At 36.3% G+C, this 17,394-nt stretch overlaps 1 protein-coding gene across 6 annotated transcripts; it reads left to right on the top strand.

Annotated features, from left to right (window-relative positions):
• The first annotated feature begins 754 nt into the window (after window positions 1-754).
• On the top strand, window positions 755-17,312 carry LOC122276439 (E3 ubiquitin-protein ligase UPL7). 6 transcript variants are annotated; one of them, XR_006228851.1, is made up of 16 exons: window positions 755-1,176; window positions 1,534-1,656; window positions 3,060-3,303; window positions 4,673-5,265; window positions 6,085-7,056; window positions 7,134-7,468; window positions 7,968-8,246; window positions 8,341-8,593; window positions 9,702-9,872; window positions 9,953-10,045; window positions 10,156-10,263; window positions 11,301-11,417; window positions 16,177-16,277; window positions 16,429-16,525; window positions 16,869-16,935; window positions 17,033-17,312. XR_006228851.1 is itself a non-coding variant. In XM_043086156.1 (15 exons), exons 1-14 carry the CDS (start codon window positions 1,153-1,155, stop codon window positions 16,510-16,512), a joined length of 3,486 nt encoding a protein of 1,161 aa, XP_042942090.1. In that variant the 5' UTR covers window positions 757-1,152; the 3' UTR covers window positions 16,513-16,525; window positions 16,598-16,854. The 6 variants fall into 6 exon arrangements, 2 of the variants coding, with proteins under 2 accessions (XP_042942090.1, XP_042942089.1); XR_006228849.1 differs by having other exon boundaries at window positions 757-1,176; window positions 16,188-16,277; XR_006228852.1 differs by lacking the exons at window positions 16,869-16,935; window positions 17,033-17,312 and adding an exon at window positions 16,598-16,855.
• The last annotated feature ends 82 nt before the right edge of the window (window positions 17,313-17,394 follow it).

Genomic DNA, 17,394 nt, shown 5'->3' with positions numbered 1-17,394 from the left:
AGAATGCATTTATATATGCATGGCTTGCTTATGACTATGTTCAAATCTTTCAAGCGGCACTTGATTACTTTACTGATCTCTCATGGCTAATCCCACTCGGAGGTAATACCATCGAGGGATTATGTACACCGGTAATCTCAATTTGCACGAGTACTGCCACTACATAAATCAGCAACAACGGAAACAATACCGTTAGGAATGAGTGGCAGTCTCCACAGAGGAGGAGATTGTTCTTCACAATTCTAATGGTTTTCCCCGGGCCAGTTCATAAGGAGCGCAGCCCAGCCCAGCCCGTGGGCCGTTGCTAGTTTTTTATCGTACTCTCGTAACGTGTTATTAGATAATTAATTTATAAATAAGATATAATAAATAATTTTTAATTATCTAATACTATTTTATAAGATGACGATAGAATTATGAAAATAAATTCTTTTAATGCTCTTCTACCTCGATGAAAAACAAAGGCTCGTGCCTGGCGCATGCATGTATCCGGCCTTTAGACTAGTATTATAATCCAACCACCGGATATATACTGGGATTTGGGAATAAGTGGTATTGGGATTTATCTCCTGCATAAAAAGAAAGAAATGCTTCCTGTTATGCTAAACTTCGACATGGGTTTTTACGAGACCCCTTTTTCTCAGTCATATACTTGTCGGCTTGGATTTTAGTTTTCACTTCTTTGCATTTAAAAGGAGAAGATCTTATAGCTGGCTCTCGATCTATGTAAGTGAGTGATTTTACAAAATTAAATTAACAATCTCTTGTAACGATCCAAATACTTCCAAAACCAATGGTTTTTATTTATTTAATTAGTCTATTTTCATTCACATTTCATTTATGCTAATCAATAAAATTACTTAAAATATTTTGTACCGACGTTAGATATAATTTATAGAGATAAGATTTATAATAAATAAAAGGTGGAGTAAAATGTCTTGGTTTGGGAATTTGTTGAACAAATATTTCTTAGAGACCTGAATTTTCACAAATTATATGTACTATGATTTTTCTTTTTAAAATAATATCACCTGGTATAAAAAACATCCGCTCAGTAAAATGAGAGTTTTCGCGTATGAACAAGGCCGTCCCGTGTCTGACGAATGAGCCCAGTGAGATCGAAGCCTTTGTGTGGATGATCGTCTGGATTCTATGGATGAGCATCGCAAGCAGCAGGTACACTCTCTCTCTCTCTCTCTCCCCGATTAATTATGCAAAATTCATGAGGATAAGTTCCCTAACCTGTTTTGCTGGTCAAGAATTGTAGAAACAGAGTTGAAAGAAACACTAATTTAAATCGTGTACAAAATTAATTGGGATTGGAACCTACAAAACAACTTGACAAATGCATAATTGCTTAAAGACATGAAAGACGCAAACTTATCATAATTTTATTACGATTTTGTATGTTTTTATTGAGCCATCTTTACTGATGATTCATTTTGTTAGCTTTTCTCCTCCCCCCTTTTTAACTCGTTGTGTGACGTCTGTTTGTATTTTTAATTAATTATTTAATTAATTGGTGTTGAGCAGGTATCTTTAAGGGGAGCGAGCGCGAAGGAGATTACGAGGGATGCTCTTCTTGAGAAGGTATCTCAGGAAAGAGAGCTCCGGAGCTATGCCAGACGAGCGGTCGCAGCTGCTTTCTTTATTCAGGTCCCTTCTTGTTTTTTTCCCCCCTTTTGTCTCTTTTTACTATAGGCTATGTGGAAGACATCATTTTATCAATAGGGTGAATGGATGAATTGTTACGTGATCAAACAGATACAGAACGTATTATTTTTTTAGAGGTGCACAGAATGTTGGTTATGCTACTGCTGCAGTTACGTTTATTAGGTTGGCCCTGTTCATACTTAGTGATATATCTGTCATCTTGAATGGGGCTGTCAACAAGTTCTAACCATCACGCAAGGTTTGGGATAACTCATTCCTACAAATTTTGTGAAAGTTGTTATGATCATGAGAGTTAAAGGTTTAATCAAATTAATATCCAATAGTTCTAGGATTTTTGGATCAATGGTTGAGTCATTAACAATTAGTATCGAAACAAGGACCACATCATGAGTTCAAGTCACAGAGGGGCGACCTATAGGCTGGATTAATATGCCTTGGTATTATGTATGTGTTGTTAAGCCATTGAATACAGATAGATTAGTGAAGATGCCAAAAGGGAAATGGCTTACCACTAGGTCAGTATCGATAGAGCGGGCCGCCGTGGATGTAGGATTTGAAAGCGTGGTGGAATGTTATGATCCTGAGAGTTAAAGGTTTAACCAAATTAGTATCCAACAGTCATAGGAATTTTGGATCAATGGTTGAGTCATTAACAAAAGTCCTTCGCTTTTAATTCATTTATGGTTTTGGTTGTGATTCATGTAAATCTAATGAATCACGTGTTCATGGTATCTCGAGAGAAAAATTTAGAATTTGACCTTTCCAGGGTCATGGACTTGTGGATTGTTTAGAATCTATTCAATTGTATACTTCTTGTGTACCTGGGTTATGCTTATTCTTGATAATAAAATCTCTTATTAATTATAAAAAAAAAATCTATTCAAAGTGCAAATGGAATCATCAAAATATTTTGGGCAAGCAAACAGACCTCGGATTTTGTCTTGAGCTCCCATTTTTTAGGCTTTTCGCACATTTATTTCTCAGACCTCGTTTGGATGTTGAAATGAGATGCGATGAAAAATTTATAAATAGTAGTAAAATGGTTTGAGTTGAGATGTTTTATAGGGTTTTGGGAAAGGAGACAGAAAAGGTTGAATACAAATATATAATGTTAAAATATTGTTAGAATATAATTTTTTTAATATATTTTTGTTTTGAAATTTGAAAAAGTTGAATAATTTTTTGTGTTTTATTTAGAAGTTTGGGAAAGTTATAATGATTAGGTGAAAAAGTTGAATATTTGAAATTGAAAAGTGTTTGTGTTTAAGTGATGTTTGGATTTTGAGATGAGATGAGAAATTATCTCAACATCCAAACGAGCCCTTAGATACCAAGCAGGTGCATGGTTGAAGTTGATGAAATGACCGGTTTCTTTAACTTTGTAGAGAGTCTGGAGGCGCTACAAGGTTACAAAGATGGTTGCTTTGAAGCTTCAAGAAGAATGGGATTCGGTCTTGGCAAATTATAATGCTCGTAGAGTTTCAGCAACATGGATCTCAAATGTTGTGTTGAGACCTTTTCTTTTCTTTATTGGAGTTTCAACAATCCGGCATCAGAAGATTCAAACTAAAGAAATAGATTGTATGCAAAAATGCTTTAGAATTCTATTGGAAAGCTTGAACTCAACAGGTATGCCAATTTCCTATCTTGCATTGGATTTCCCATTTATGTTGCACAGATGCTTTATTACTTCCATCTCTAAACTATGTATTCCATACCAGTTTTTGAATTGAGAAACCCCATTATATTACCAAAGCTGTTGAAATATGTTGGATTCTCTTCATGATCTGTTCATAAAATAAGTGCAGGATGTCTAATCTTTAAATGGGTAAATTAATTACTGGTCTTTTGTATTCTTAATACGTGTTGACTACCATGCAGAAAAGCTTATAAATTAAATCCCTTCATGGTTTGCCCTATTTGGAGTCTCATTGTTGAGAGTTGCAAATCTTCTTTTATCTAATTCAGTTATGGTAATTTTTCGAAGACTCATTGTAACACCCTAGTCCCTTATTAGGAGAAGGAATAATTCAACAGAATGGGTAAGTTATAAAGATGGTCATGAGTGGTAAATCCCATGTTGGCTACTTACTAGGTAAAATTAGGCTCTTTAAGTGATTCTAGGGAAGCTTCAAATTGATGAAGTCTTTTCAGGGTTGTATTGTTGATGTGGCTAGTGTTTTCTCTGGGTTGTTTCATATGATGGCAAAGCCACCTAGTAAGGTCGGCCATACGATACTGGAGCAATGCATGATATGGCCTTGATGAAAGCAAAAAGGAATAACTTATATTGAGTAGGTAAGTTATACAGGTTGTTATGGTTGCTAAGGTCATATATTGTCTACTTATTAGGTGAAACTAGAATTTTTATGTGATTCTAGGGAAGCTTTAAATCGACTAGTTTTTTGGGGTTATAGCCTAGATGTGGCTAGCGCTTTTTGTGGATCATTTTAGCCCAAATTCTGAAATGAAGCTCAATCATCAACTGGGCTATCTAGTGTAACCACCACGAAAGAGTTGTCCTTTTGTTGTCTTGAGTGTATCCTTCTATTAGCATATATTTTTCTACACTTGAAACCTCTACGCTTCACCTGAGGAATTCAGTTTTCATGGATAAAACCCAGTTTTTGTTTAGTTTACCACCTTTTTTTTTTCCTCACCTACTGAAGCAATAATTTCTTCTTCCATTGAATTCTTTAGTCTACCCAAATTGATAAATCTAATTGTGCTTATATGGGTATCCTTTTTTATTTCTGTTTTGAAGAAGTTCCAAGCCCATCTAGAGCTTGTAATGGCTCAGGTCCATTTGGGACAAATATAAGTTAATTAATGGGGGTCAACCTGGACTCATTTATACAATGTTATTATAAGAAAAGAAGCCAAGATATTGGATTTCTTTTCCTTAAGTCTTATCTGATTTATTCATGATATCTATATCCGAGTTTTTTAATCAGTCCATATGATATGTGGGTACTAATTTTATGTTTTCATGATCTAGATTCAAAGAAGAATTTTTGCTCCTTTGCAACGGGTACCCATGAAGAGAGAAGAATATGGCTTTATCAAGCACGAAAACTTATTTCTCTTTCCGTTTTCATTCTTGGGGAATGCAATAAATGTGATGTAGTGGGTCAAGATATTGTTGTTCTTACCACCTTGGTGATGCGTCTTGTTGTTTTCCTTACTGATCCGAAAGCGTGGAAAAGCATTACTGACAATAATAAGCAGGATGCAGATATGGCAGTGAGGAATTTAGTTTATTTCATGGGGAGTTGTAAAAGTGGTATTTACAAATATATTAGAAGATACATTTGCACCTTGGATGTTTCATTTTCCTCACAGAAAAACAATAATGTCCAGACAGATGATAAACTTTTAGTTACGGCAAGTGCAGTAACTTTAGCATTGCGCCCTTTTCACTTGACAAACTTTGATGCAAGTGGCCCTGGCATGTTGGACGTAGATGATGTGGCTGTGCAGTACTGTGTGTTCCTGCTTACAATTCCTTGGCTTGCTCAACGACTGCCAGCTGTTATTATACCTGCTCTAAAGCACAAGTGTATATTGTTACCATGCTTCTGGAATGTACTGGTAAGGGTTACTACATTTGGAAAGAAAATAGATTAGAAAAAGTCTCCATGATGATTACCTTATGATGTGTTTCCTAAATTTCAAGTGCTATTTCTGAATATACTTATCTACTTCACCTAGATCGAATATTATCGGAGTTAGAGACTGCATGCATAATATGTAGGTAATTGCTGCCAAGTGATCTGTACTGATTCAATCACCATAGATGGACTTATTGAGGTTATAAACATTGGAATTGTGATAGTTTCTAACATGCCTACCAAAATCAAAACTAGTTTTAATGGCACTACTAGTTCCTTAAACAAGCTATCTGATAATTTTGTTATCTATAACAAGAATGTTCTATATAAGATGAGCTACCATTTTTTAGTAAGCACTCTGCCACAAAGGAGGTCCCTTAATACTTGGCATTTCATTTATTTTCCTTAACTTACTAGATATGATACAAAATGGCCTTTTGAAATGCACCATTGCCATAAGCTGGGCTTTTTCCTGGCTTCTCAATGTGATGCATTGGTTTTCAGGAGACTTCTTAGCATACTGATGCCCAATTGCCCCGATACCTCATTTGGATTGCTTAGTATGTAAATTAAATGTGCATTCAGACGTACATGTTATGTATTATTTTGTTTAAGATGAGAGAAATTTTACATGTTTATGTATTGATTTGTGTCAGTCAAGATTTTTGCTTATGGTAACACTGTTTTTGCGGTACAAGAACAAGTGAATAGAATCCCTATAATCTCTTTGATATATCTTCTTAGATTGTAATAGATTTAAACATGTGGGGACTGATCAAAAAATGGCAGGTGATGACAGATATTGAAAGAGAGAATCTTAACAGAGATGTCAGAGATGAATCAGTCAGAGATTCATTTCTCTTCCAAGGTCATTCCGCCAGTTGGTTGGGCTCTAGCAAACATTATATGCCTAGCATCAGGGAGTGAGAATGGTTCAGTGGATCCTGGCCGGTTTAGTCAAGGTTTAGACTGTGCATCATATGTCCACGTTGTTATCACTCTTGCGGAAAACTTACTGGGTTGGATTGAGAATGTAGGATGGATGAAGGAGACTCAAGATATGCAAATTGATGTCTATGCGGACCGCCCCCATGGGACTGAAACAACTCATGGGTTAAAGATGTCATATATGGATCTGCTTAGGCCTGTTTGTCAGCAATGGCATCTTACCAATCTTTTGGCCCTTATGAAAACATATTCCTTTACTCACAGTGTTGAGACCATGCCACCAAACAATATAGAACACTTTCAGAAGCTTGAATTGCTTGATGTTGCATATTTTTACTCTTACCTGCTTAGAATATTTTCTGTCTTGAATCCCACGCTTGGTTCATTGCCCATTCTTAACATGCTATCTTTTACTCCTGGATTTCTTGTCAATCTATGGGGAGCACTGGAAAGTATCTTTTTTCCTGGAAACAATTTGGTTACTGAAAGAGATCATCCTCTTTATGTTAGTAAGAATTCAGGAAAAAGAAAGGATGGGATTTTGGTGAAAAAGGAAAAAGGAGCCAATAAGGATGGTGTTAATAAGTGGGTCAATGTACTGAATAAAGTTACTGGCAAGTCACAAGCAGGCATTGACTTGGTTGATAGTCATCCTAAGCCTAGCCAGGATGATAATGACTCTTGTGATGTATGGGATATAGAACCTTTAAAGTGTGGTCCACAAGGCATATCAAAAGATATGACATGTCTGCTTCACCTTTTCTCTGCCACCTATTCTCACCTGCTGCTAATTCTTGATGACATTGAGTTCTACGAAAAACAGGTAAAGGTTTCTATTTTTCTTTTTGTACTTCTAGACTGTGGATGACACTTAATTTAGCATTTCATGGCGTGAGCCAGGTTCCATTTACACTGGAGCGGCAACGAAGAATTGCATCAATGCTCAATACGCTAGTTTATAATGGCTTGTCTCATAGTATTGGTCAGCAGAATAGACCCCTTATGGATTCTGCAATCAGATGCTTGCACTTAATGTACGAAAGGGATTGCAGGCACCCATTTTGCCCCCCTGTCTTGTGGCTTTCACCTGCTAGAAAAAGCCGTCCCCCAATTTCAGTAGCTGCCAGAACTCACGAAGTATTGTCAGCTAATCTAAAAGCAGATGATGATTTGACTATACCAAGCGTGGATTCTGTCATCACTACTACTCCACACGTATTTCCTTTTGAAGAAAGGTAGGAATGCTATTGGATAGGACTCTTGTAGTTCTGCAGGCTTGACAGCTATGATCTCTGTATGTTTCTTGGCCATCCTCTTCCTTCCAGCTCGTAGAGCTGCATATAGAGAAAGTGACCCGCCAATAGTTTGGCTTGAAGGTTGCTGCATATCATGCATCCGTTCCAATTTATTTTTCTCCATTATTACCTGCTCTCTCTCTCATGCACACACACACACCAGAAAAGATAGATGTACATTTGGGTCTGTTGAGGGTGCCTTACCATCAGTAGGTCAATACGTGAATGTGCAAATGTGAGCATAAAAGCACATAAATGAACTATTTTTTTAAACAGACCATTTTGTCTATTACAAATATGTTCAAGTTAAAATGTAGAATCGTGATTTCTTTTACTGGAAAATTATCTTTGAAATCTTCAAGCACAAAAACCAAAAAGTATTTCCACTTTGTTTTCCCAATAATAAAAGGTGTTACTTGACACGGTTCCATCTTAGCAGAGTTGAGATGTTTAGAGAGTTCATTATGATGGATAAAGCCTCCCGAAAAATGGCTGGTGAGGTTGCTGGACCTGGTTCACGGTCAATTGAGATAGTAGTTCGCCGGGGTCATATTGTTGAAGATGGATTTCAGCAGTTAAATTCTCTTGGTTCAAGGTTGAAGTCATCCATCCATGTATCATTTCTTAGTGAATGTGGCCTTCCAGAGGCTGGTCTGGACTACGGTGGATTATCTAAGGAGTTTTTAACTGATATATCAAAAGCAGCCTTTGCCCCTGAGTAAGTTTGACACAATGTATCACAGTCGACTTTCGTACAATGTATCTGCTTTTTCAGAAGTTAGCTTTTAATTCTCACCTTTCCTTTGTCTTAGATATGGGTTATTCTCCCAAACCTCAACTTCAGACAGACTTCTAATTCCTAATGCATCTGCAAGATATATAGAGAATGGTATTCAGATGATTGAGTTCCTTGGAAGAGTTGTTGGTAAAGCTCTATATGAAGGAATATTACTAGATTACTCTTTTTCCCATGTTTTCGTACAAAAGCTGTTGGGCCGATATAGCTTTCTTGATGAATTATCAACACTTGATCCGGAGCTCTACAGGAATCTCATGTATGTGAAGGTAAAGCCCTTCTAATTGCTATGCTGTATGGTGCTAATTGCTAGGAAGCATAATTAGCAAGGAAGATGTTGTGGTGGATGTATAAAGTAGCATGGGTGATTATGACCAAAAATTTTCAAGTTTTCATTTCAAAATGGGAACGATCTGGGCATGGCAATATGACCAGTGATTGCATGGTTCAAAGTATGTGTGCTCTTATGGATCCTTACGGGTGTGTGGGAGACTTCAGTGGCAGTCTATTGGAGTTCTCCTGTGGCAACCCCTCAGTGGAATGCTAGTTTCTTTAGAGTAGCTCATGACTCGGAGGTTGAAGCTTTCACAGAATTTTTCAGTCTCTTGTATTCTACTAAATTATGTTTTGGAGGTACAAATAGATTCTTTAGAACCCTGTCAAGATAAGGAAGTTCACTGTTCAATCTTTCTATGAGGTTTGTATACCTCAGGATGCTGAGCCTTTTCCTTGGAGGGTATTTATCGGACCAAGGACCTAAAATTGTGAAATGCGTTTTAAGTAATTTTTTTTTAGTTCTAATATGTTGAACAAGAACGAGAGGAGGAAATGAAGAAATAAGTGAAGGAATAAGATAAAAGGAGGATGAGAGGATTCAAAGTGTTCAATTACCAGATGAGAGATAGTAGAGAATTGAGATAATACTTGTAAAAAAAGAAAGAGAGAAAATTGAGATGAGGGTGGGAAAGGAAGGGGGTGACAGAGACCTATCAAAAAAGAAAGAAAGGGGGCGATATAGGGAATAGTGGCAAGGAAAAACTCTTCCAATAGTTTAGGACACCTTTTTTCTACATGCTTTGCAACCAGTATGCTAACACATCAAGACTTGAAGTTTTCACTTTCAAAGTGCCATGTCAAAGACTTGTGGGCTGCTGCACATCAAAGTATCATGATTCTCTTGTATCATGGCATGAATGGTTTGCACTAAGGCATTATTGATTGCTTGGTTGAGCTCTTTTTTGAGTCTGTGCACAATCTCTCTTTCCAGTAATTTTGGATGTTCTATTTTGTAAATGGACATAAGCTTATGCACAGTAATGCATTTTCCAATTTTTTCATCCATGTTTTGCTTTTCTTTTCTTTTTTTAATTTCTGCAGCATTATGATGGTGATGTCAAGGAAATCTCCCTAGATTTTACGGTTACCGAAGAATCATTTGGCAAACGGCATGTTGTTGAGCTTAAACCTGGCGGCAAGGATATCTCTGTGACAAATGAGAACAAGATGCAGTATGTTCATGCAATTGCAGACTATAAACTTAATCGGCAGGTCTGTAATAGTTACTGTACAAATAGGCGGAAAAATATATTCCTGAATGTGAATTAACCTTGTTTTTACTGTATTTGCAGATATTACCCTTTTCAAATGCTTTCTATAGAGGATTAACTGATCTTATATCACCATCTTGGTTGAAGTTATTTAATGCAAGTGAATTCAATCAGGTATTTTCCCTCCATGCATGCCTTAAAAGGTGTTTGATCAGATGAGCTTTGGCTGCTGGATACATTTTTGTATGAATCAAATGCTGATCCTGTATATTTACTCTATGCAGTTGCTTTCAGGTGGAAACCATGATATCGACGTTGACGATTTAAGAAATAACACACGCTACACTGGTGGTTTTTCTGAGGGGAGCCGAACGATTAAAATCTTTTGGGAGGTATGAATCTAGGATGGAATTTGAGCTGATTTTCTTATATTTGGATTTTCTTGTTCTAATTTTCTTATGCTTCCCTGCTACCTGCATTACAGTTTGGATTACAAGTTGAACTTAAAGAGAGATGATTTTTTTACTCTTAGTTGGGATTTCTTAATTAGATTATATATATCATCATATCAGAAATGTTGGCGAGTTAACATATCCTAAGAAACCAGAAGAATTGTAGGTTTTTCATGGAAAAGACTCTCTGGGCTTAAAATCAACCTCTCCTGAGAAGAACATGATGGATGGTTAGGTCAAGGGTTAAAAACCTACCAATAGAAAGGAAGGGTAGATGTTTCTTCATCACCCCCTGAGGTTAGCAGAAGGAGATTGTATTACTTGCTTTTCTTGTTTTTATAAAGATTGGACCGACCTTCTGTCTGTAATGATATTCTTTTTTCCCAGAATATCTGATCCAGCTTATGCCACCAACTAGCGCATATATATTGGTTCTCTCTATTTTGTTAGTGTAAAATTAATTGCAATGGGCGGGGGCTATTTTTTGTAATGGGCTCAATGTCCATGATTTTCTCCTTTTGATTGTGAACTCTAACTAGGTGCCTCTCATGTATAGTCCCAGTGTACTTGGGCTTTGCCTATTTCTATGAATAAAACTTCTTGATTACCTATAAAAAAAATTAATTGCAGTTTTCAGTTTTATGCTCACTTGTATTGGAAAACCATAGTATTCTTATCTGTAAAATTTGTAACAATACATGGTTAGTTCTTGTCTGCTTGTTTGTTACATCCAATTATAGGATCTCAGATATTCTTCTTTTTAAAATCCTGATTCGCTTATATCTTGTTCCACCTTGTATCTGTTATCTCTAGTTTATACATCTCCATGTTGATTCTCATGTTCTGCTATTGCCTGTCATGGTTTGAGTTCCCTTCACCTTGCATCAAATCTGGCCTCTTTTTTGTGTTCTTGTCTTGAATATTTCTATAATCGTTTCCACGTTTCAATTGAGTTTCTCCTGATTATTTTGTCACAGGTTATTAGAGACTTTGAACCAGAGGAACGTTGCATGCTTCTAAAATTTGTGACCAGTTGTTCTAGAGCTCCATTACTTGGGTTCAAACACTTGCAGCCAGCCTTTACTATCCATAAGGTATGACATCGATCTTACATCTTCTGAATATAAATTTTGTAAATTGAGTATTCTTATTAAGTCTTTAATCTTTATTATCTGTGATGAATGTGTGTCTATTCTGTACCCTTCTCGAATTTCAGGTGCTAACTAGTAACTATCACATTTTTCTGCCTCTGCAGTGTTTTTTTTTTTTTTTTTTTGAAATGTCTTGTGAAAATCCATCTTATGATTGATTTTGTTAGCCCAGAATATGAACAAGATGTATTTTTATGGACGTAGAAAGAATCTGAATGCTTACTTTAAATTTCTGGGAACATTACAACTGTGTACTGTTAAAGCGGTTAAAGTATCTTCTGCCTAGGGGAAAGTTTCAGCTTAATATCATTGGAAGCGATAAAAATTAGCGATATTCATAGAAAATGAGTGCAATAAATTGGATCTGTTTATTTTCTACTCACTTGTAAGAGGTGAACTATTAGTGTCACTAAGGGATATGACAACTGGCACAGTGTCATGACTTTTTTTGTTTGACCATTTGCACTAGGAAAGATCTTTGCTTTTGATTTCTTAAGGAAGAGATGCGTTGTGGTGATAGAATGGTGTTGTGTGTGCAAAAGGAATGGGGAATCTGTGGATCGTCTTTTACTTAACTGTGAGGTAGGTAGCAAATATGGAAGCTGTTTTAAGTCTTTTTGGGTTAGTCTGAGGCAAGCCTAGGCAGGCTGTAGATTGACTAACGTGCTGGAAATGTTGATTTGATAAATCATCATAGGGAAACCTTTGGGAAAATTATCCCAGTTTTTATTTACATGGTGTATACGAAGCAAAAGAACTGACCAAAGTTTTGAAAATAGCACAAGGATTGCAGAGGGCCTCAAGGCTTCCCCCCCCCCCCCAAAAAAAAATTCACTTTACCATTGGATCACAGCCCACTTATGTTCCCCTAGCTTTAGCTTCAAGGATTTTCTTGATCTCTCTACTTTTTCTAATTAAGTGTATCTGATGTATGCTCCATGTGTTCTTGAATAAGGTTTTTTTTTTTTTTTTTTTGTCATTAATAAATCTCATCTTAATTACTTGTCAAAAATAAATCTTATCTTAATTATTAAAACAATAAATAAGGTAAAGCCTTTATTTCATTATTTTGTCCCATGTGTCTCCTATTTCTCTGCCTTCTCGTCCCCTTGTCTCTCTCACACTGCATTCAATATCAACTCCAATCCAGCTTCACCCACATCTTAGTAGGGTGATGAGCACTACTTTGCATATTTTGGGCAAATTAAAGGATTCACTTCTAAATTTTGCTTATTTGAGCAAGATTCATGCAAATTACACAAAAAACAATGCAAGTGTAACCATTTCGAGGTTGGATATGAAAACTTTTTACGCATTTTGCATATCTTGTGAAAATTGAAAGATACATTTGATTTGGGATTCATAAATGTTTTCTATATAGTCTTTGGGTTTTATTTATGCATTGAACAGGGATTAGGACATGTAAGTTATCAAAGATGTGTAGACACTATTTAATCTTCAATTAGAGCAATGAATATGTTATGGTAAGACATTGCTGATGCATACCAAAATAAAAATAGAAAAAAATAAAATAAGAGTTTTTTTTTTTTTAATTAACAATTGAAGATCCTATTAAAAAAATAAGAAAGGCATAGCAAGTACACATGTAGTGTACAAGAGGAACACCTAATTGTAAAAACTTGAAAAAGGGAAATCAGCCCATTACAATCTACAGAAGTTCCCCAAAGGAACAAAGTATTAAAAAAAAACATGTTTTGAGCTCCTCCAGCATTTGCTCGTGATCCTCAAAGTGCTGATAATTCATTTCCTTCCAGATATACCACACTAGAAAAATAGGAATCATCTTCCACATTACTGCTATTTGTGGGCGGCCGTATTCCAATGTTTTATCATCGGTATCTTTCACAGGTACTCTAGTGATGATCCTGTTCATGGTACTGTAGCAGTGATTTACAAGTATTGTTATTGCTACCACATCTTGGGCTCTTATGGGTGTTTTGCTATTTTCATATACTCCTGTTTTAAACTGATGTGTATGGTCAGTTAAGTGCTGGGATTTGATATTAGTAGGATTTTAGGTTTCACTCCTTATAATAGAGGTTATTACAACTTAGTGAGACAGCCTTCTTTAAATATCATTTATAAAAATGTCCCCTGGCTTCTAGGTTCAGTTAAGAAACTTTATGGTTTTCTTAATTAAGCACCCTAAAGTGGTCCCCTTCACTTTGATCTAAGAAACTCATACTTTGATGAAAATTGTGGAAAATCCAAATCTAGAAATGAGCGGATAACAATACTTCTGTAGTTTGTCGCAGATTGATCTTGCTCCATCATGAAGAAGCAGTATAAAAGTTTCCATTTGAAATCAAGGGAATGTAATCCAGTTGTTTATTGACTTAAAATGCAGGTCATAGTCTGACAGGAAGTAATAAAAAGGGTATGAAATACAACACAAGAAATCCATTCCACAATATTAAACTTAACTAAACAAACCTACCAGAGGGAAATAACCCCATCAAACAAGGTGTGGGTTGCATTGTGTAAACATTTATGGAGGGAAAAATACTTCATGATGTACAAACATATATATACACTACATACAATTGACACTTACACTAATTACAAACATGTCCTCTAACACTCCCCCTCAAGCTGGAGCATATATATATCATATAAACCCAGCTTGAAACAAATAAGTTTTAACCGACTCCAACACAAAGACTTAGTAAACACATCTACGAGTTGATTGGTAGACTTCACAAAAGGTGTAGCAATGTCACCACTTAATATCTTATCTCAAATGAAGTGACAATTAATCTCTATATATTTAGTCCTTTCATGGAACACAAGGTTAGAGGCAACATGCACTGCGGCTTGATTATCACAAAATAAACGGAGAGGGGTAGGAGTTGGAAACCCAATCTCTTGAAGGAAGTGTTGCAACCATGTTAGCTCCCTAGTAGTGTGAGCCATTGCCCTATATTCAGCTTCTGCGCTAGACCAAGTTACTACTGCTTGTTTCTTACTCTTCCATATAACCATGTTACCTCCTATAAAGGTACAATATCCAATAGTAGATCTTCTATCTAAAGGTAATCCTGTCCAATCAGTATCTGAAAAGGCTTCAACCCTAAGATGTCCATTCGGTCGATACAATAATCCAAGGCCATGTGCTCGCTTAAGATAACGAAGACTATGAATTACAGCATTCCAATGTGAGACCTTAAACGATTGTAAAAATTGACTCAGTACACTTGCTGCATAAGAGATATCCAGTCTAGTGATAGTGAGATAATTATATTTCCCAACAAGTCTTTGATACCTACCTAGATCTCCAAACAACTACCATTCTTCTTTCACGAATTTATAATTTGGGTCCATAGGGGTGTCAATAAGTCGTGCACCCAATATGCCGGTTTCTTCCAGAAGATCAAGTACATATTTCCTTTAAGATAGGTTGATACCCTCTTTAGATCTACTGACTTCAATTTCAAGGAAATATCTAAGCTTGTCCAAGTCTTTTGTCTGAAATTGATCATGTAAACATTGTTTCAGCCTAGCAATTTCAGCAGAGTCACTCCCGGTAATTACAATGTCATCCACATATACAACCAACAAAATGTGACCTGCATCACTATGTATGTGAAATACCGAATGATCTGTTTGGCATCTATAGAGACCAAATACCAATACAACATCAGAAAACTTCTCAAACCATGCTTGAGGAAGATTGTTTCAAACATATAATGCCTTTTTTAACTTGCATACAATTCCTCGGTACTCCCCTTAAGCAACAAACCCAGGTGATTGCGCCATATAAACTTCTTCATGCAAATTGCCATGCAGAAATGCATTCTTGACATCCAGCTAAAATAAGGGCTAGTCTAAATTAGCAGTAAGAGAGATCAACATTTGAACGGAGGAGATTTTGGCAACTGGAGAGAGTCTCCTCGTAATCAATGCCATATGTTTGAGTGTAACCCTTAGCAATCAAGCGGGCTTTCAGATGTTCCACCGAACCATCAGGATGAAATTTGATTGTATATACCCATTTATAGCCTACAGGTTGCTTATTGGGTGGTAGTGGAACAAGATATCATGTCTCATTATGGTGAAGGGCATCCATTTCATATTTCATTGCAATTTTCTGTGGAAAGGGGACTAGTAGCTTTTGCGTAACAAAACTAACTGTAGTTTTGAGGTTATAAATCCTACCTAAGTATTACTCATGTATACGTCTTGTGTACTTGGGCTATGCCTAGTACCTTATTAATAAAACTTCTCAATTACCTATTAAAAGAAGAAAAGAAAGAAAAACTAACCATATTTCTGAATAAATGGGTACCCCAGCAGCTGCCCACTGGCTATTTGGGCTGTGCGAGTCACCTACCACTGGTTTGAAGGACTTTGAGTTGTTGATCATTGTTCTGTCCACTGTGAGGTGCTTCGGAGTCAGAACTATCATTTTTTATTGTTTGTTGGTTTTTGCATTATGTTCAAAAGTTTTTAGGTTGCAATACGAGGAGTCAAAATGATCTCCTAGTTTCTTTGACTCTCCTTGCCAAATAATTTCCTTTTAAGCTTCCCTTTTGAACTGTGGTTTGATTGTAATGACTTGTTTGAGTCCCCCACTCGCTTCCATTATAAATAAATAAACGAAAGAGACTAAGACAAATAATCAAATGGATTAGAAAGGAAAACCATCTGGATCTAACAGCTGAACGACTAAGATTGGTATAAGATCTTATATAGGTTGCATGCGATGTCCCTCTTTGGGCCACAATTGGAGGTCAGGATGTGGATAGGCTTCCTTCGGCTTCAACCTGCTACAATACTCTCAAGGTTAGTATTAATAAGCCCACAGCTGCGCATTTTAATCTTTTAACATCATTGTGCAGCACTAGAACCAAAAACCTTTTCTATTATTATTTGGTCTTTTTTATCCAACTACTACATCATGTGCATGATGATCTCTTTTTTTCTGTGCTTACAGCTTCCAACATACAAACGTTCAAGCACTTTAAGAGCAAAACTTCTCTATGCAATCAGCTCTAATGCAGGATTTGAACTTTCTTAGTGGTCTGCTTCAGGTAATCGTTATTTGCCTCCACTTATACAATGAAACTAAACTGGATTTGATTGCCTTGTATCTTGATTTACAGAATCGTGTAACATGGAGGCATTAAAGTATAAATGCTACATATAAAGTTCCACAATTTTTGGGTGTGGAACAAATCTTTCTCTCCCTCTCTCAAAACGGAATGCTTATAACATGTAAAATTTTCCACTCGAGGAAAAAGCATCAAGTGAACTTCACTGCATTCATAGTTGAGTTAAACATACCTCACACCTCTTCAATGCCAAACTTAAACTAAAACCAACATAGTAATATTTCACATATTTCTCATAACATCTACATATAATGTATGCAAGATCAAACGAGTAAAGTAGTAAAATTTTCTACTTGGAAGAGCTTCAAGAGATGAGGGAAGTTCCCCGTGTAAGTAGATCACCAGCCATGACCTGATTAGTGGCCTCAGAGGCTGGGAACTTTATTATGCAAACTTTGAGATGTGCTGTTGAACTTCATATTGTAGGAAATGGCGTCTTGGTTCAGTCTTGCAACGCACTGATTACTTCCAAAGCCAAACAGTGTGATGGCGCAGGCAAAGATCCCTTGCTCCCAGTCCATACAGAATCTGTCATTCATATTGCTACTTGTGTTAAAATAATGACTCGTCTTAGATTAACTCTGAAGGATGACTACTGGTTTCTCTTCCGTACTTATCTTATTTAACTGCAATATATGTAAATTCAATATATACTACCTGTAAATTCAAGATTTAAAAATAGTATTCGTCTGGTATAGTTGTTGAAGCCTGGTTTTTTTCTTTTGGACAAACCAACTTTTTTGTTTGTAAGATGGAAGCTCTCTCTCTCTCTCTCTCTCTCTGTGGGA

Source organism: Carya illinoinensis, chromosome 9 (assembly GCF_018687715.1).
Source record: "Carya illinoinensis cultivar Pawnee chromosome 9, C.illinoinensisPawnee_v1, whole genome shotgun sequence".
NCBI lineage: Eukaryota > Viridiplantae > Streptophyta > Magnoliopsida > Fagales > Juglandaceae > Carya > Carya illinoinensis.
Note: the sequence above shows the minus strand (reverse complement) of the source record. Positions and strands in the feature narration are given on the sequence as shown.